Genomic DNA, 20,291 nt, shown 5'->3' with positions numbered 1-20,291 from the left:
TGTCTCTTTCAGAGACTGTGAGTTCTAGTCCCACCTTAGGCATGAAAGCTGGCTGGGTGACCTTGGGCCAGTCACTCAGTCATTTTCTCAGCCCAACTCACCTCACAGGGTTGTTGTTGTGGGGGAAATTGGAGGATGAAGGAGTATTTGGTATGTTCGCTGCCTTGAGTTATTTATAAAAATAATAAATAAGAAAAAAAAATAAAAAAATAAAAAATAGTATCACCAGTTGATAGAGAGGAAGTCTTTGGTTGCTGAACTTATAGCTATTGTAAGTTAATTTGACCCTACCTTCCACAAGATGATTAAAGCTATTTATCCTAAACCATTTGCTCTGATCTTCAAATCAGTAATATGAGATCAGAGGGCTTTGTTCTTGACAGAGGATCCCAGGATGTCTGTTTTCTTGTTGAATTTATTTTGCATATCTCCTCCTGAAGAAATTTTGAGAATTAAGATTGGTAATGCATACTATAACATTGATATCTTCCTGGATGTGTACTATACAGAAATACATCTTTATTGATTGTCTTCATTCACACTTCCAGCACAAATAAGTTAATAGGACATAGACACCACTGCAAAACTTAAATCAAATATCAAATCTTAAGCTACCTAAACAATCATAGAAAGCTTTTAACCTTGGGTTAAATATAAACTTAGGTTTTAAGCAAATTGAATGTAAAAGAACTAAAGCAGATCATTGCTCTTAATTTTCTTTATTTATAATGTTATTGTACTAAACTAATTAACAAAGGAAAGTATTAATATATGCAACAGTATTAAAGACATAATATACTTGCAACTTAATCATAATAACAATAGAGAAATGGAAAAGGGACTTGAAAATTATGTGTCATGCTCCCAGATCAAGCATTCCCAGAATGTCTGATCGGACTCGCATGCATGAATGAAAGCAACACGTTTCAAGACTTGCAAGTCGGTAGAAGTGGGAGGGGAACAAGCCAGGAGCGTGAAAGCATCTTGTTTGGGCTATCTCTGGCATCCAAGGTCAAGCTGCTGAGCCGTTGGAGACATCTGCACAGAACTGAATGAACTGGCATGAGAATGGGGGGCTGCATATAGAAGAAGGGGGAGGGGGTTGAGTTCATTGGGTTGTTTAACTTGGAGAACGTGCGGGAAATTCTATTCGCAACTTTTTCACTGTACTGCATACTGTACTCCATTAAAGAGATTTCTACTTTAACCATGTATGAATTTAATTTAATGGTAAGCTGAGTAAGACAATCATCACATAAAGCTGCAAATCATCAGTCTGACTCTACCTGGAGACGCACATACCCAGAAGAGAGTCCAGATTTTATAAGCATGTCAAAGGCAACATCTGGAGATCCAACTCCACTGATAGAGGAAGAAGGGACAATGACTCAACTGATAGAACCAGAGGCGATGGCTGAATCGATGGCTGACTCTGACAGAGATTTGGAAACAGAAGGAGCTGTGGGAATCTCCCTACCTCCTCAAAGCTGTACTGTGGAGCTAGACACGGAACTGATTACTCTGGATGTCACTCAAGGTTCCAAAGCAACTGCATCCTGGCTCCAGCCATTGGGTCACCCGGATCTCAAGGGAGTGGAATGGACACCACCTGGAGATCAACAATGAAGCACCCAAAACTGGGAGGAAGGGACAGAGGGCGAAGTCACACCAGCTCCTTGCCAGTCAACAGACGTGTGACCGAAGAGCACAAGATCCAGTTCCAAGGACTCTGAAACTGAACAAGGAGCTACCCCAGATTGAATGCAAAATTTAGAAGCTAGGGTAGCCTCCATGGAAACCATACTGCAAAACATCTCATTGTCATTGGAGTGAGTGCTAAATCAGCTGGAGGTGGAATTCCTCGTGTCATCCAAAAGATCAACACCTGAGCCAATCCCAGGGTCAAGACAACCATCTCCAAGATCAGAGACCAGAAAAAGCAGCCGACCTTTGGTAATGTGGGGAGAACCGCTGACAGGGCATGTAAGTCTTCCCCCCCTAAGGGTGGGCATCATAAGCTGCATGTAAAGTTTAATGGGGACCCCCGCCAATTGTCTTTCTTCATGACTAATGGGAGCCTACATGGAAGAGTTTGGGGATACCTTCCCCACAGATTATTCTGAGGTGAATTTAGTGGGGTCCACGCTGAAGGGGCCAGCAGTGGACTGGCTGGTGCGGTTGCACGATGCGGTGACTCCTGAACTCCACAGCTTAGATGACTTCATGAGAGCACTGAACAAAGGTTTCAAATTCCACTGGTGAAACTACAGGCCAAAACAGCTCTCCAACAACTCAGACAAGGGTCCAAAACTGTGTCTGAATACGCTATGGAATTTAAAGCCTTGGCTGGGAAGGTGACTGATTCTTCGGACCAGAGCTACTACACTGGGCATTGGGACAAGGAGATCCCAGCATGGTGAGAGAATGGATCTGCTTAGCAGGAGAAGTGGAAAATTCTCAATTCCAAGTCAGGTGGCAGGTGTGAGCTCAAGTGATGGGGAAGAACACAGAGCTCCAGCAAATTTACAGACGGTGACAAGGAAGCAAAATTGGCCATGGGAGGAAGAAAGAGAACAGCAAGTTAAAAAGGGGCTATGTTTTAAATGTGGGAAGGATGGACATCGAGTCTCAGATTGCCCTTGTACTGGGTCAGCCACAGCTGCAAAGCCCAGGACTAAAGTGGTGAAATCCACACTTGTCAAGAGCAAGAGCACTGTGGCTAGCGCAACTGCTCGCAAAGAGGAGTCCTTGCTGTTTTTGGAGGATTCCGGGAGGGATTCTGAAGATGAAAGCCCCCAACCAGCGGGGAACGAGGCACGCCTGCTCTGAAACGCGCCGACAGGCAGACGGTGGATGATGGGTGCAAGGACCCACTGGTAAGTGATGATTGTCCTACATTGTTGGTGGGGGTTCAGTTAAAGAACTTAAGAACTAACCGCAAGGCTGACTTAACGGCTTTGTTGGACTTGGGGTGCACAAGATGTTTAATTCATCCTGTTATAGTAAAGAGACTAGACCTACATGTGAGGAAGTTAAAGTAACCCATAGTATTTATACAATTGGATGGATCAGAAGCCCACAGGGGTCCAGTGGAATATTATTCAGAGACTGTAGCAATGCGGATAGGCGGCCATACAGAGACTTTACAGTTCATTGTGGTGCCTATTGCTAATTATGCCATGATTTTAGGGTTGCCATGGTTACGGAGCCAAAACCCCCATGTAGATTGGGAAGTTGGGAATTTGCAATTCAAGGATGGATTTTATCCGGGTTTACCCTGAGAGACTCTGGCCCCGAAAAGTGAATCTGCAGCATCATGATCAAACAGAGAGCCTCTCCCTCCACCAACCCCAATCCATTAATTCCAAGCCAATACAAAAAATTCGCAGTTGTATTTGATGAAAGAGAGTCAGACCAGTTACCCCCCACAGAAAGACAGACTGTGCAATTAAAATTGATCCAAACGCCAGACTCCCTAAACCCAAAATGCATGCAGTGTCTGAAAAGGAAAAGGAAGTCCTTAGAGAGTTCATTGACAAAAACTTAGCCCGGGGGCTCACTGAGCCCTCCAATTCACCAATGGCCGCACCTGTCTTATTTCGCACCAAAAAAGATGGCTCATTAAGATTATGCACCGATAACATAGGATTAAATGCTATTTCCACTACAAACCAATATCCTCTCCCATTGATGAAGGATATCCTTGGGCATCTCTCAAAGGGAAGGATTTTTACCAAATTGGACTTAAACGGGAAGCATCTTTCCAAATTCGCATTCAGGAAGGGGATGAGTGGAAGACTGCTTTCAATTGCTCTTTGGGGTCGTACCAGTACAAGGTCATGCCGTTCAGGTTGTTCATGCAATTTATAAATGAGATCCTATGTGAACATCTGTACAAAGGGGTCTTAGCGTATTTGGATGATATCTTAATCTATTCACAAAATGAACAAGAACACGTTAAATTGGTCAAAAAGATGTTAACCAAGCTTTGTGACACTCAGTTGTATGCCAAATTGTCAAAATGTGAATTCCACAAAAAGGAACTAGACTATTTGGGCTATAGATTATCCACTAAGGGGATAGAAATGGATCCTGCCAAAGTTCAAGACATTGTAGCATGGGAACCCCCACGCATCGCTGCCAATTGCAAAGTTTCCTGGGGTTCGCCAATTTTTATCACCAGTTCATCCCTAATCTTGCCAAATTTCACTGCCTTTGACTGATCTGTTAAAAACAAGAGGGAGAGGGGAAACGCGAAAGGTTACAAGTCCTGGGGCAAAGTTAAATTTGACACTGAATGCCAAACCATGTTTGAGCATCTGAAGGCACTTTTTACAGCCGAACCCATGTTAAAACATCCTGATCCTGAACAACTGTTCATAATCCAGGCAGATGCATCAGATATGGCTGTGGGGGCAATACTCTTACAGTGAGACCCACAAGGCGCCTTGCGCCCCTGTGTTTATTTGTCTCGTAAATTTACTGACACTGAGCACAGCTGGCATGTATGGGAGAAAGAAGCTTTCACAGTGAAATCAGCCCTTTTAGGAGGAGCTCAACACCCCTTTGAGGTATGGACTGATCATAAAAACTTAGAAGCATTACGCACACCCAGGAAACTAAATGCCAAGCAGCTTTGATGGGCTCAATTTTTTAGTCGATTCAATTTCACTTTAACTTACTTTCCTGGGAAGAAAAATTTCTTAGCAGATACGCTTTCGTGCCTTCCCCAACACAACAGTCAGCAAAAGGAGATTGTGGATACGGTCTTTTCTTCTAAGCATAAACAGAAAATTACATTATAAACAACACACTCTGAATTTCTCATTATTTAAAGTGAGCCTTCATTGGTTTAAAGCACATTCAAATTCATTATTCCAGAGGTCACATAAATAACTAATATCAATTTTACCAACTTACTTCAACTTCCTGTAAAAAGGGGGTTATTGCATAAGACCCACAGGTCTTCTAAAACCTGCTGTGGAAATGAGAGCTACTGTGGCATAATAATTAAAGTGTAGCATTGGCATTGCCACTGGGGAGAGCAGTTTCAAGTTCACCCTCAGCCACAGGAGCTCACTAGGTGCCATTTGACCAATCAGTCTATCCCAGCCCAATGTACCTTAAAGGTTTGTTTTTGTTGAGAAAAATGGTAAGAAGGCTATAAGTCATATAAACAATTTTGGAAGCAGCAGAGGCATGTGGACCAAATACTTAGGTATCCTGAGTTCAGTATGTTGCATGTACCTTCTAGTTGATGGATACAGGCAAGAATCAGTTGGATTGCAAAATAATCTGTACTTATATTGAATAGTGAGAACATGCTTGTGGCATACTGGACAAAATGTCCCCCAAATGGATAGGTATTATTATATCCTTATCATTAACGTGGAATAATAAATGTGGTACAAGTTTTGTACAACTAAAGCTGACCATCTAGTCTACTTTTTTCTTAATTTACTAAAAAAAACCTTGATCAAAACCATGGTATGATGCAGAAGACAATATTGATATTGGAATTTAAGAGAAATAAATTTGGGAGGGGAATGAAAGGGGCAGGCAGTGTGTTTGTGTTGTGGGAAAGGGGAAGAAAGTAAAAGATCTGAATGAAGGGAATCTAATTTTGAGGAGTAGAATTGATTAATTTATTAATGGAAGCAAAGGTGTAGGTTTAATTATGAATAAAAGGCTAAAATGTGTGTCAGGAAGGATGTATTGGTTAATATTTGTTATTGTTATTGGTAAGCATGGAAGTAGGAAATCATAGGTTTGTTACACCCCAGTTACACCACAATGATAATAATTTTTTATAGTAAGGTTATTAAAGATTAAACAATAAAAAATAATAGAAACTAGAAAAAAAGAAAAAATAGAAGGTGCAGAAAAGAAAGAAAAGAGAAAAAATAGAAAGAAAAAATAAAATGAAAAAAATAAAACTATAGTAAAGAAAAAGAAAAGACATCTATAAAGAAATGACTTCCTCCTTCATCATAACAAGTATAAACAATTTTAGTAACTTATCATCTTGTTTTAAAATTCAACAAATGATCTCTTCTTCCCATATCCTATCTCTTATCTATAAACAAATCCATAAAGTCTCATCATTTCAGTCCTGATGTCAACAAAGGTCCATTAAGAGTTACCAGAGATAACAACATATCTATTTTAACCTTGATCAAATAAATTCAAGTTTATATTCCTTCCTTTTACTTCTAACAATCGTGATCTTTAGTCCCTTCAAATCATGTCCTAGAACTTGATTTCTTTTCATTTTTACTTTGACCTTCTCACAAAAGTCTTCAAAACTTTAACAAGCCTCTTTTATAAATCCAATATAGCAAAATTATCCAGGTCACTCTCTTGGTTTGTTATTTGTATATCCCTTTTAATTATTAAGACATCAGCTGGTTTCTTTTGTATGTCCAGTGTAACATTTTTTTTCCATGTCATTCTTGTAGCCTGTCATTTTTAAATCCACTTTCAAATCAGTCTTGATCTTGTCAGGTAAAACTTGTTCCTCTTCCACAACATCTTTTAAACACAGTCTATCTATAGAGGCAGACACTCTTAAAATTAACTTCTGAGTCCATTGTTCAAAAATATCTTTCAATATGTCCAATGTTAAAATATTGTGCTTCATTCTGTAATTGTGAGTTGAGTTTGAGTGCTCTTCTCCTTTAATTATAATCTTTAGCTCTCTCTAATTCCCTCTAGTCTCCAATTTTTCAACTCTTATTTTTTAAAAAAAAAATCAAAACAAAAGCATTTTCCCACAGGAAGGATTCTTTATTAATAATTCCAAAATCTTATTTCAAATTTATTTGAATCCTTGGTTCATTTGTAACTTTTCAAAATCAAAAGGGTTTAATCACCCTTTTGCTGTTTATTCCAAAAGAATTTTTTTATAAGTCCTTAAAACTTGTATTTAAACTTCTTTCACTAAGGATTGAAGGAAACTCACCGGGTGCCGTAAAACATGTGGTCCAAAGGTTCCTAATAGCTGAAAAGCAGTTAACAAGCCATTTCCGAAAGTGATTAGAAAGGGAAGTATGTGGACGCAGTGTCCTTTCAAAGCTACCAACAGCAGTTTGAGCAAGATGGTTATTCCTCTGCCAGAGCTCTAAACCTGCCAGAGACTGCTCTCCTATGGTCTCCTCATGAGGAGAGACTATCTGGAGCACTTGTGGGCGATCTCAAGTCCTCTCCTTGTCTGGAGAGGAATTATTGAAAAGGTGGTCTACTTGCTGGCTCTTCATTCCACCGCAGTCATCTACTCCACTTTTCGCAGAGCTGTCTTCAGTCCACCATTTCTTCCCCACGCCATTTGTCCCACCACCACAATGACCATAAATGAAAGAGCCAGAGATGAGTTTTTTGGGGGGAAATGCAACATTCTGCAATATTTTTCGGGGGGGGGTGGAATTATCCTGTTAGATGATATGAATGCATGGGTGGGAAGGAGAGTGCAGAAAAAGTGACTGGGCTATTCAGAGACTGAAGAATGAATGAGAATGGTGATTGGTGAGCATCCATTTAGAGTAGGGTCTCTTTATTTTGAATACATGTTAAGTGTTAGTTTGGTGTATGTACATGTTAAAGGAAGAAGTCTGAATCATCTAAAAGTCTGTTTGATTTGATTATAATGAAAGGTTCTGATATTTAGTAAATGATACAAGGATGATGAGAGGTTCTGAATTTGGGCCCACTATATTTTGGTACTGTCAAGAAAAATGGTCATGGAAGAAGAGGAAAAGGGAAAGGAAAAAAGAAACGAAAAGAAAAGTAGAATGACTGCAGGAAAAGAAAGTGCAAGTTCTATATGAAAAATATTAGAAGATAGAGTATGAGGAAGCTACTCAGGTTTACAATATTGGACAAATATGTGTTCATTTTCTGTTTATCAGATGGCAGCTTATCAATGTAGTATAAAGACTGATGAATATTACTTTGTGTAGTCAGGGTGTAATGATTTATTTTAAAAGTAGGCTGAATTATTTCTGGTATGTAACATAGTATGTTTTGTTTCCTTGTTTCCTGTCTGTTATCGTATTTGTTTTCTGTTTCTTTTTCTTGCTGCTTTTGTGCATATTAAAACAAATAAATCTCCATGGAACTTCCAGAAGATTTAATGAAATTAACAATAAAACTGATGAAATAATTGGGGTAAATTTGATGAAAGGAAATGCTGGAAGGGGGAAATATGGTTTTAAAGCAAATGGTATAAATATTTGTCCCCAGGAAAAAAAATAATGAAATGAAGACATACATTCTGTGAGAACGTTGAAAAATGGAAAGGTCGTGCACTGTGTTGAACTTGTGGGAAATGGAGCTAATGCAAATTATATATAAATATTGAAAAAATAGAGAAAATAGATGAATTTGTGTATCTGTGTTTAACAGGGGTGGATAGATGAAGAAATGTTAAGATGTGCAAAAGCTGATAGAAAGATAATGGGTAGTAAGTAGTCTGTTGCAAGGCATGCATGTTTGTAAAAAGATGTGAAAATGGCTGTGAATAAGAGTGTGCTTCTGTACTTTTCTAGTTGTTAGTGAGTATTGGGTATGTCAGAAGAAATTTATAGACATTGACCATGAAACTTATGAGCCAATGTTCTTTCTGATTTTTCTTTGGTTGGTTTCAGACATTTGTTTATAAATCAGTTGTTTTTTTCTAAGTTGTTTTTACTGAGTCAACAAGAGTTGTTTGTATATGTTATCTAACACCAAAATTTTCTTCTTTTTTTATTTTGCTTAATTGATCAGGTTTTGTAGTACTTTCTCTGTGTTCTTGTTTTTGTTTAATCTCCCATCTTCTACTATTTAATGGTCTCAGTGTATTTATTTATCTATGTATTTATGTATTTATCGAATTTTATCACCACCCATTTCCCCCCAGAAGGAGGACTCTGGACAGTTTACAATAAAACAAAGTTTAAAATTCAGTACCAATTTTATATTTTGCATAAAATCGTATTTTATTTATTGTATTTACAATAAATATATAAGAAACAGTAAAAATATAAAATGTGATAAAATCCAGATGGCTAAGATTGCAATTAATTTTCCTTCCTTTTTTCCTTTGATATATTCCATGCCTGAATGTAGAGGGTTTTTTGCTAAATTACTTAATCTAATTTATAATAGAATTTGTTTTTTTGCTAAATTACTGAATGTAGGGTTTTTTTGCTAAGTTACTTAAGCAAAAAACCCCCCTAATTATCTGCAGAAAAATTTAGTTCTATTGGCAATCCTCTCAGTATTATTTTTTATTTATTACAACAAATATATGACTATGCCATAACATCTTTGATCCAGCTATGCTAAACTTTAGGTTTTGTTTGATGTACCTCCCCACAACCTGAATAATATTTTCTCTTTTTGTTTCAGCAATAAGGAAGACCAACAAAAATCTATTTTCATCAAGTCAGAACAAGGTGGCTTTAAATTGGATGAAAATGTGCAGTTTCATCTCTATATCAGCACCTCCCCGTGTGGTGATGCTCGGATTTTTTCACCACACGAAGCTGCCCAAGAAGGTATGATCAGTTCTCTGGTGGAGCGTAGTTGGATCAAGCCCAAACAGTGAACAGTGAGAGTTCTCCTAGTTCCTAATATCTAAATCAATTAAATCCACTCATATAAAACAGCACAGTACAAACAAGCTGACACCACTTTTGGCCTTGTCATGCATCACAAAAAACATCTCTGGGTTAATCTATTACTTCATTGTGACTTTCCAGCATAGATGTAAGATACACAACCAGTTACATCTGTGTAGAATTCTAATAGTCTGTAACTCATTTATTCCTGCAACAGCTTATTTATTGTAGCTTTAATTCTGTGTGTAAGGGACACGGTGGCGCTGCGGGTTAAACCGCTGAGCTGTCGATCGGAAGGTTGGCGGTTCGAAACCGCGCGGCGGGGTGAGCTCCCGTTGTTAATCCCAGCTCCTACTTACCTAGCAGTTTGAAAACATGCAAATGTGAGTAGATCAATAGGTACCGCTTCGGTGGGAAGGTAACGGCGTTCCGTGTCGTCATGCTGGCCACATGACCCGGAAGTGTCCTATGGACAACGCCGGCTCCAAGGCTTAGAAACGGAGATGAGCACCACCCCCTAGAGTCGGACTCGACTGGACTTTACGTCAAGGGAAACCTTTACCTTTACCTTTACCTAATTCTGTGTGTAAATTGCTTTGGAATATGTAAGTTATAGGTATTTTTTTTAACTGAGGTTTCTGTGATTGGAATGCATGAAATCTTAACAAAGAAGACTAAATACTGTTATCAATTTTGTGTATATAAGATGCTGTGTAAAGTTACTAATGCACACAACAGTTTTCCTAATTGCACTATATCTTGTGTTGTTTTGCTGTTCTGTAAATTCCCTGGCTGAAATAAGAAATAAAAATAATGTTACACACACACACACACACACACACACACAGAGTGTGTGTGTGTGTGTGTGTGTGTAATCAAAATTAATATTTATCTTTCATGTCTTGTTTTGTAACTATGGTGGCTTGCATGATTCAGATCAAGGAGACAGACACCCCAACCGGAAAGCAAGAGGTCAGCTACGGACAAAAATTGAATCTGGGGAAGGAACGATCCCTGTCCGTTCTACAACTACGATCCAGACATGGGATGGAGTTCTTCAGGGAGAGAGGTTACTTACTATGTCATGCAGTGATAAGATAGCTAGGTAAGCTGGTTCTCTTCTGCCAAAGGGACAGATTTTTTACACTGATATATTTCAGATTGGGGTGGGCAACATTTTTATGGCCCAAGGGCCAAGAAGGGACACTATCAATTTTCAACCCTATTTCATTTTGAGAGAGTTTTAAAAGTAACATCAGTGTGTCAAGTCCCCTGGAGGAGTACTACAATAGTTTTACTTGTTACTTCCTTGTTAAAAAGCAGATAAATCATCCCACAGATTTTTGGTGGTTGTCAATAACTGCATGTAGCCTTATCTAGCCCTTGTGTAGCTCATGGATAGGCAATGCATGACTTGGGTATGCCCCCTCCCCTCACAAGAATTTGCATATGATGAACATTTATAGATATAGATAGATTCCTCTTCTGCTTATCTATCTAGATGAGTTTAAGGCAGCTGATTCTGTACTCTCTCTTTCAGTGTCTAAGTACTTCATCCTGCTAGTTCTCATAGATCATAGCTGGTTTGTGATAGCTTATCTTTAATTCATTCAAGGGAGTTAAACAAGTCAATCAGAGTTGTAGCCACAAGACATGTGGAAGAAAATTTCAGAACACATACTACTCAAAATGTGTAAGAATCAGTTCTGCATATCCCAATCTAATTATACTACTCAGAGTAGTTCAATTGCATTTAATTTTATTATGATAACATATAACAAATATGATTAAGTTTTAAGTCCTTTCAAGTTTTATTGAAGTGCATATTAAGCTATTATGAATTTTTATCTATGCACATTCAGACTCTATATAACCCTATTGCTTGTAATGAAAATTATCTTGGGTTAAGAGATTTTGCTAGCCAATGAAATGTAACCTCTCACCTCTGCAAAATAGATTTTTACTATAAACCAATGCAATATACAGTTGTAGGACCAGTTATTATGCCAGCACTTTGCCAATTTCATTGTTTCCTAGTGTTTCAAAGCTCGGTTCAGACTGTGGTCAACAGTTGAACACCACCTAACTGGATGGATGACCCACTTAAAAACAGTATCTTCATCTTGACTGTGTTAAATCCCAGTTGATTGGCCTTATCCAGGCCATTACCATCCCATGTTACTAGTTAAAAATATTAATTACATCAAAAGAAAAGGTGACACTCAGTGTGATCCACATAACTTCTTTCAGTAGAGATGTTAAAAAGCATGGGAGGTAAAAGAAACACTGAGGAACACCGTAGCATAACCATCCTGGGCAAAGTATTAGTCTCCTGGCACCAGCATGTGAAATCACCTATCCAAATACTGGTGGAACCATGCTAATACAGTTCCCTCATATCCCAACTAAGATATCCTGTCCAGAAGAGTACTTTGATCAGTGGTATCAGAAGGGGTATTAGGAGCCAGCATATTGGGTTCATAGTAGGTTTTTGCAAAAGTCACCCTTAAAGATGCCATTAAGGAGGTATTTACAATAACGTGGATTCAGCAGGTCATCTTCCCCACCATTCCACCTAACAAGCCAAAAAGGGTTAGTCAAGTAAACATAATCAAGTACTTTGTCAACATCCTCAGGCCTCAAAAATCAATGCTTATCCAACACAGCTTGACCAGAGAATGCTCTGCACAGCTGTACTGTGTGATGTGCACTAACTGCAGAGCCAGATTGTGACAGGTGAGAGGACGTCACCTTCTGAGAATCTTGCAAACTAGTCACACTGTGTCTTAGAGACTCCAAGCTTCTGTTTTCCTTTGACCAAGTTAGGGCAACTGATAAGGCACAGCGACTGTCAGGAAAAGGATTCTGTTTTCTTTTTGCAGTTGTACAAACTAGATTAAGTTTCCATGGGATTCTAGGAAATGTATTATTTTGTTATGAAGACCAGTGCCTTCACTCACTACTGGCAACAAATTAACAAAAGCTGAAAAACTATTGAAATGGCAGGGTGATTCTCAAGAAGCAAGCATACACAAAAACTTGCTTCACTCTCTTGTTATCATGCTTGGTTGCTGACATATGCTTAAAGCAGATGATGTTATTTGTTTCCCTTTAGGTGGAATGTACTTGGTATTCAAGGAGCATTACTTAGCCTCTTTGTGGAGCCAATATACCTGTCAAGCATTATCTTGGGAAGTTTGTATCATGGAGATCATTTGTCCAGGGCAGCATACCAGCGGATAGCAGAGATCGAAGATCTACCCCCTCTCTATACGCTTAACAGACCTTTACTCAGCGGTAAGCATGAAATGAAAGAAAAACTGACTCTCTGCTAATGCTGTCATTTTTTCAAAATATTGCAAATAACAAGTTAACTTTGGTAAGTAGTAATCTATTCCAAGAGCTTGGAATCAACTTAAGTGTTGTTATTGACTTAAGGTTCAGTACAAAACTAGAGATAAACATGGTGGAATTGATGGGCACGAGGAAGCCTCCTGCTGTTTTTACACATGGCTGCAAATGTCTATGCCTTATTCAGGGAATGTTGCTTGAACTTTTAATTCATTTAGTAACTGAGGACAGAGCCACACATTGTGAATAATTTTCTGTTTTAGGGTAATTTAAGAACATAGTGCAAAGTGAGTGAGAAGACTGCTGATAGGGCCAAGGGCTGCTTTTTTTGTTAAAAACTGCTGAGGAAAAATAAAATGTTGGTACTTTTGTGGAGAATGTTCACCAGGAATGCTAAGAAGTCAATTTAAGTACACTAGTAATCTCTTATACAAGCTGTCAATGGCTGCATTATGTTAAAAAAAACTTTCCCCAAAGAATCATAGAATTATACATTAGATAAAGTTCCACCATAAATCTTTTAACAAGGATACAGATACATTGTCCAGCACTTTTCTTCTTGGCTGCTATTGCCTCCAGATCCCAAGATCTATGGGTCTGCAATCCAGCTTGTTATCTACTGTGTTAAAACAATTTCTCTGTCATGGAAGATCAAATTATACAAATACAAATAGTACAGTCTGAATTACAAATGCAGAGATCTTTACATTTCAAGGAATGACTCTTTAGAACATTATAAGTCTCTAGTCACTGATTTCCTTCAGCAAAGGATCGTTACCTTGTCGTGGTGCTGGAGCTTGAGCACCTCAATGATGCCATGAGCTAAACCGTGAAGGGCCACCCAAGACGGGAAGGTCATGACAGAGAGGTCAGACTAAATGCGATCCCTGGGGAAGGTAATGGCAACCCACCTCAGTATTCTTGCCGTGAAAACTAAATGGATCAGTACAACCAGAGATATGTCGGTATACCATCGGAAGATGAGACCCCCAGGTCGGAAGATGGTCAAAATGCTACTGGGGAGGAACAGAGGATGAGCTCAACTAGCCCCAGACGTGATGACGCAGCTAGCTCAAAGCCGAAAGGACGGCTAGCGGCCGACGGTGCTGGTGGTGAACGGCGAATCCGATGTTCTAAGGATCAACACACCATCGGAACCTGGAATGTAAGATCTATGAGCCAGGGCAAATTGGATGTGGTTATTGGTGAGATGTCAAGATTAAAGATAGACATTCTGGGCGTCAGTGAACTGAAATGGACTGGAATGGGCCACTTCACATCAAATGACCACCAGATCTACTACTGTGGACAAGAGGACCACAGAAGAAATGGAGTAGCCTTCATAATTAATAGTAAAGTGGCTAAAGCAGTGCTTGGATACAACCCAAAAAACGACAGAATGATCTCAATTCGAATTCAGGGCAAGCCATCTAACATCACAGTGATCCAAATATACGACCCAACCACAAATGCTGAAGAAGCTGAAGTAGAGCAGTTCTATGAGGATCTGCAGCACCTACTGGACAACACGCCTAAAAGAGATGTTATTTTCATCACAGGAGACTGGAATGCTAAGGTGGGCAGTCAAATGACACCTCGAATTACAGGTAAGTATGGCCTGGGAGAACAAAATGAAGCAGGACATAGGCTGATAGAATTTTGCCAAGACAATTCACTCTGCATAACAAACACTCTCTTCCAACAACCTAAGAGACGGCTTTATACATGGACTTCACCAGATGGACAACACCGAAATCAGATTGATTACATCCTTTGCAGCCAAAGGTGGCGGACATCTGTACAGTCAGTAAAAACAAGGCCTGGAGCTGACTGTAGTTCAGATCACGAACTTCTTCTTGCACAATTTAGGATCAGACTAAAGAGATTAGGGAAGACCCACAGATCAGCTAGATATGAGCTCACTAATATTCCTAAGGAATATGCAGTGGAGGTGAAGAATAGATTTAAGGGACTGGACTTAGTAGATAGGGTCCCGGAAGAACTCTGGACAGAAGTTGGCAGCATTGTTCAGGAGGCGGCAACAAAATACATCCCAAAGAAAGAGAAAACCAAGAAGGCAAAATGGCTGTCTGCTGAGACACTAGAAGTAGCCCAAGAAAGAAGGAAAGCAAAAGGCAACAGTGATAGGGGGAGATATGCCCAATTAAATGCAAAATTCCAGAGGTTAGCCAGAAGAGATAAGGAATTATTTTTAAACCAGCAATGCGCGGAAGTGGAAGAAGACAATAGAATAGGAAGGACAAGAGACCTCTTCCAGAAAATTAGAAACATTGGAGGTAAATTCCAGGCAAAAATGGGTATGATCAAAAACAAAGATGGCAAGGACCTAACAGAAGAAGAAGAGATCAAGAAAAGGTGGCAAGAATATACAGAAAACCTGTATAGGAAGGATAACAATATCGGGGATAGCTTTGACAGTGTGGTCGGTGAGCTAGAGCCAGACATCCTGAAGAGTGAGGTTGAGTGGGCCTTAAGAAGCATTGCTAATAACAAGGCAACAGGAGACGACGGCATCCCAGCTGAACTGTTCAAAATCTTGCAAGATGATGCTGTCAAGGTAATGCATGCTATATGCCAGCAAATTTGGAAAACACAAGAATGGCCATCAGACTGGAAAAAATCAACTTATATCCCCATACCAAAAAAGGGAAACACTAAAGAATGTTCAAACTATCGAACAGTGGCACTCATTTCACATGCCAGTAAGGTAATGCTCAAGATCCTGCAAGGTAGACTTCAGCAGTTCATGGAGCGAGAATTGCCAGACGTACAAGCTGGGTTTAGAAAAGGCAGAGGAACTAGAGACCAAATTGCCAATATCCGCTGGATAATGGAAAAAGCCAGGGAGTTTCAGAAAAACATCTATTTCTGTTTTATTGACTATTCTAAAGCCTTTGACTGTGTGGACCATAACAAATTGTGGCAAGTTCTTAGTGGTATGGGGATACCAAGTCATCTTGTATGCCTCCTGAAGAATCTGTATAACGACCAAGTAGCAACAGTAAGAACAGACCACGGAACAACAGACTGGTTTAAGATTGGGAAAGGAGTACGGCAGGGCTGTATACTCTCACCCTACCTATTCAACTTGTATGCAGAACACATCATGCGACAAGCTGGCCTTGAGGAATCCAAGGCTGGAGTTAAAATCTCTGGAAGAAACATTAACAATCTCAGATATGCAGATGATACCACTTTGATGGCTGAAAGTGAAGAGGAACTGAGGAGCCTTATGATGAAGGTGAAAGAAGAAAGTGCAAAAGCTGGTTTGCAGCTAAACCTCAAAAAAACCAGGATTATGGCAACCAGCTTGATTGATAACTGGCAAATAGAGGGAGAAAATGTAGAAGTAGTGAAAGACTTTGTATTCCTAGGTGCAAAGATTACTGCAGATGCTGACTGCAGTCAGGAAATCAGAAGACGCTTAATCCTTGGAAGAAGAGCAATGACAAATCTCGATAAAATAGTTAAGAGCAGAGACATCACACTGACAACAAAGGTCCGCATAGTTAAAGCAATGGTGTTCCCCGTAGTAACATATGGCTGCGAGAGCTGGACCATAAGGAAGGCTGAGCGAAGGAAGATCGATGCTTTTGAACTGTGGTGTTGGAGGAAAATTCTGAGAGTGCCTTGGACTGCAAGAAGATCCAACCAGTCCATCCTCCAGGAAATAAAGCCAGACTGCTCACTTGAGGGAATGATATTAAAGGCAAAACTGAAATACTTTGGCCACATAATGAGAAGACAGGACACCCTGGAGAAGATGCTGATGCTAGGGAGAGTGGAAGGCAAAAGGAAGAGGGGCCGACCAAGGGCAAGGTGGATGGATGATATTCTAGAGGTGACGGACTCGTCCCTGGGGGAGCTGGGGGTGTTGACGACCGACAGGAAGCTCTGGCGTGGGCTGGTCCATGAAGTCACGAAGAGTCGGAAGCGACTAAACGAATAAACAACAAAGTCACTGATTTCAACATAACCAACTTTGAGAAAATAAATGACAGAACAATTTCATCTGGAAACAGCTGATCTGGAAGTCATCAGGAACTTTAACATGATTTCTCCTAGATTAAAAAAAACAAGGATTTTTATTACACTGCTTATTGCCAACTAATCAATGCATAAATGGCTGTTATCAATACCTAATGCTTATCTCTCCTTTCATCATTCCCTCTCCCTTTCTGTCTTCTCCCCTCTATAACACTTCTTTCCCAGGCTTGTATTCCATGTCTGTAATGGATTGATCCACTGGAGCTCATGTGATAATTTGTTCTCTTTAAGGTGCTACAAGATTCTTTGTAGTTTAGCCATTTTGATGAGTTATAAGACTTTCTGATTCATTTAATAGAAAATCAGTAATCTCAGGAACAGAACAGAAAAAAAGAAAATAATGGGGAAATATAAATAAAAATAAATCTATAATCCTTGCAATAGTTTTTTCCCAAAAGACCCTCTGAATCATTAAATCATATTTAGCATGATTGAGAGATTGCTTCCATTTAGTCCATTTGGGTTTGCTTCACAAGAGAAATATCTTTTAAAGAATGTTGAAGATTTATAAAATATAAATATAACAAATTCTGGATTTTCAAGCTTCTGATGTACAGAGCACTAGCTGAAGGGCAAAATACTAACAAAAGTAGTTGTCCTTTGGATTATTATTTTTCTTTAAGACTAGACAGTGATTGTAGAGTCTACAAAAATAATTGTAGTGGAAGAAATGAATCTTGGCGGATTAGCATCTCATTTTGATAGATAATATTTCTCAACTTTTCGACGACTGCTCAAGACTCTGTAATATTTAACATTATTATATCATTATGTTGAAATTAATCCTAAGAAAACACTGGAAACAATATTCTCCATGATTTTTCAACTTTGGAAACCTTCTACAAAATGTTTTTTATAATTAAAATATTCTGTATTAACATAGTCAATCATAATGCATAGTAGGTATTGGCTAAATACTTCATTGTGGTCTCTGTGATTCACGCACATAGATTATGAACTGCGCAGAGCCCCAATCAAGACCTTCTAGAGCTTGCCAAAAAGTTTGGTGAGAGTCCCATCCCACATGGCTAGCTGTGACATCTACTGAAACTTTTCAGGTTTTTCTAGAGGGGTAGGGGGACTGCCAGAACAATGGCATATTCACCCTTGGAGGCCTCTTTCTAACATGATTTATATTTTAAAAATTATTGTATTGTATTGTATTGTATTGTATTTACTGTTACTCATCCTCTCCGCTTTTCTGGATCTATGTAGAGTTGCTTTGTTGCTCTCTGCTGAGTATACAGTCTTAAGGCTTATGGCCGGGTAGCATACATTACAAGGGGGTAGAGTTTCAATCATACTGCTGAGACTTTTTGACACACACACACACACACCACATATGTCATAGTTGCTACATATTCTCATGGAAATCTATATGCAATATAACTTAAGTTCTTCTCCTTTTACAAAACCTTGTCTTCAGGTCAATTCTGAAAAGTCTTTCCCTCTCCTCTTGCAGGTTATCCAGTTCATAGGAACAATGATAGATACCATCAAGTGGCTTGTTTTCATACTGTTATCACAACTCCCTATACTTCAAGTGCTCATACAAAGTATCCCTCCCCTAACAACAACAAAAAATAAGAGTTCTTCATTCTACAACTCTTGGACCTCATAGCAACTGTAACTTCAGCCCTCCATTTCACTCATCTATGCATCCATAGCATGCATAGGACCTCATTATCTCCTTTCCATTTCTATAGGAATGGATATAGCACAAATCTTCCTCCTGATTCCTCCCTGAGTCAAAAAATCCCTATACTAGTGACCAAAACCAAATATTATGATGAAATATGCAAAGATCTAGAGCTAGAAAACCAAAAAGGAAGAACACAATCAGCATTTCTCAAGCTGAAAGCTCTGAAGAGAAAATTCAAGACCCGAGTTGCTATCCTTAAAGATTCTATGGGCAATACATTAAATGACGCGGGTAGCATTAAGAGAAGATGAAAGGAATATACAGAATCACTGTATAAAAAGAAGTAGTTGATGTTCAGCTATTTCAGGAGGTAGAATATGATCAAGAACCATCGGTACTGAAGGAAGGGAGTTGAGACGTTTTAATATAGATATAGCAGCACTTCAAGAAACCCAAAGAGCAGGAGAGGGACAGCTGAAGGAAGAAAAATGAGATTATGCCTTCTTTTGGAAAGGACTGCCCGAACAAGAATGACAAATATATGGGGTAGGCTTTGCTATTAAAAACCACCTCACGAAGCTCTTGTCAGAAGTTCCCATTTGCATTAATGAACGTTTATGAACTCTCTGAATAAAACTCACCTAAAACCAACAGGCAACTATTCTAAGTGCTTATGCACCAACACTAGATACAGACGAAGATCTCAAGGAAAAATTCTATACCCAGCTGGACACCATCTTATCAGAGATGCCAAAAGAAGATAAAATTATCCTCCTGGGTGATTTCAATGCAAGAGTTGGGCATGATTTTGATTTGTGGCCGGGGATTATTGGGAAAGAAGGAGTTGACAGTAGCAATACGAATGGAATGTTACTTTGACCAAATGTGTAGAGCGTAACCTTGTCATAACTAACACACTTTTTTGCCAGAAAAATAAATTCAAAACATCATGGAAGCACCCACGGTCAAAGCACTGGCATCTTCTAGATTACGTAATTGTCCATGCTAGAGATCGCCGTGATGTACTTCTTACCAGAGCCATGAGGAGCGCCAATGACTGTTGGACAGACCACTGGTTAATTCGATGTACAGTGGCCATAAAGATTGTCCTTCATCGTAGGCTCCAAGGAAGAAAACCAAGGCAATGAACATACTGGCCCTTCAAGATTCTACTAAGCGAGCTTGCTTTCAATCAACTCTTAAGGAACACCTGCCTTTGGAACTTCCTGAAAATTTTGAGGAACACGGAATTAAAATGAAGACCTCTATTATTTCAGCCTCTGAACAAACTATAGGATATCAAACCAAGAGACATCAGGACTGGTTTGATGAGAATGCTAGTGAGATTGAATACATTATTGACAAGAAAAGAAAAGCCTTCCAGATATGGCAAAAAGATATTCACTGTGCTGTTAAGAAAAAAAAAATCTATGCCAGTGCAAAGGCAGAAGTCCAAAGAAGAACTACAGAACACATGGTGGATAAAAAAAGCTCAAGAAATCCAACAATTTGCAGATGTTCATGATGCATGGGGTTTTTTTAATGCCACAAAGGCCATCTATGGGCCAACAAATTATGGTACAAATCCCTTATGTTCAACAGATGGTGTCAAACTTCTAAAGGACAAAGAG

The 20,291-nt window shown here is 39.2% G+C and overlaps 1 protein-coding gene and 1 long non-coding RNA gene across 3 annotated transcripts in view; both read left to right on the top strand.

The window, feature by feature from the left end:
• ADARB1 (adenosine deaminase RNA specific B1) overlaps window positions 1-20,291 on the top strand; it is an 81,766-nt gene that overhangs the window by 49,223 nt on the left and 12,252 nt on the right. For both annotated transcript variants that reach the window (XM_063317786.1, XM_063317785.1), the window contains 3 exons: window positions 9,388-9,536; window positions 10,536-10,704; window positions 12,715-12,896. In XM_063317786.1, the coding sequence (XP_063173856.1) occupies window positions 9,388-9,536; window positions 10,536-10,704; window positions 12,715-12,896 (500 nt within the window). The remainder of the gene's footprint in view (window positions 1-9,387; window positions 9,537-10,535; window positions 10,705-12,714; window positions 12,897-20,291) is intronic.
• Window positions 8,721-9,129, top strand: LOC134489089 (uncharacterized). Its single transcript, XR_010067076.1, has 2 exons — window positions 8,721-8,826; window positions 9,050-9,129. It is a non-coding gene; the product is annotated as an uncharacterized LOC134489089 (long non-coding RNA).

Source organism: Candoia aspera, chromosome 1, assembly GCF_035149785.1.
Source record: "Candoia aspera isolate rCanAsp1 chromosome 1, rCanAsp1.hap2, whole genome shotgun sequence".
Lineage (NCBI taxonomy): Eukaryota > Metazoa > Chordata > Lepidosauria > Squamata > Boidae > Candoia > Candoia aspera.
Note: the sequence above shows the minus strand (reverse complement) of the source record. Positions and strands in the feature narration are given on the sequence as shown.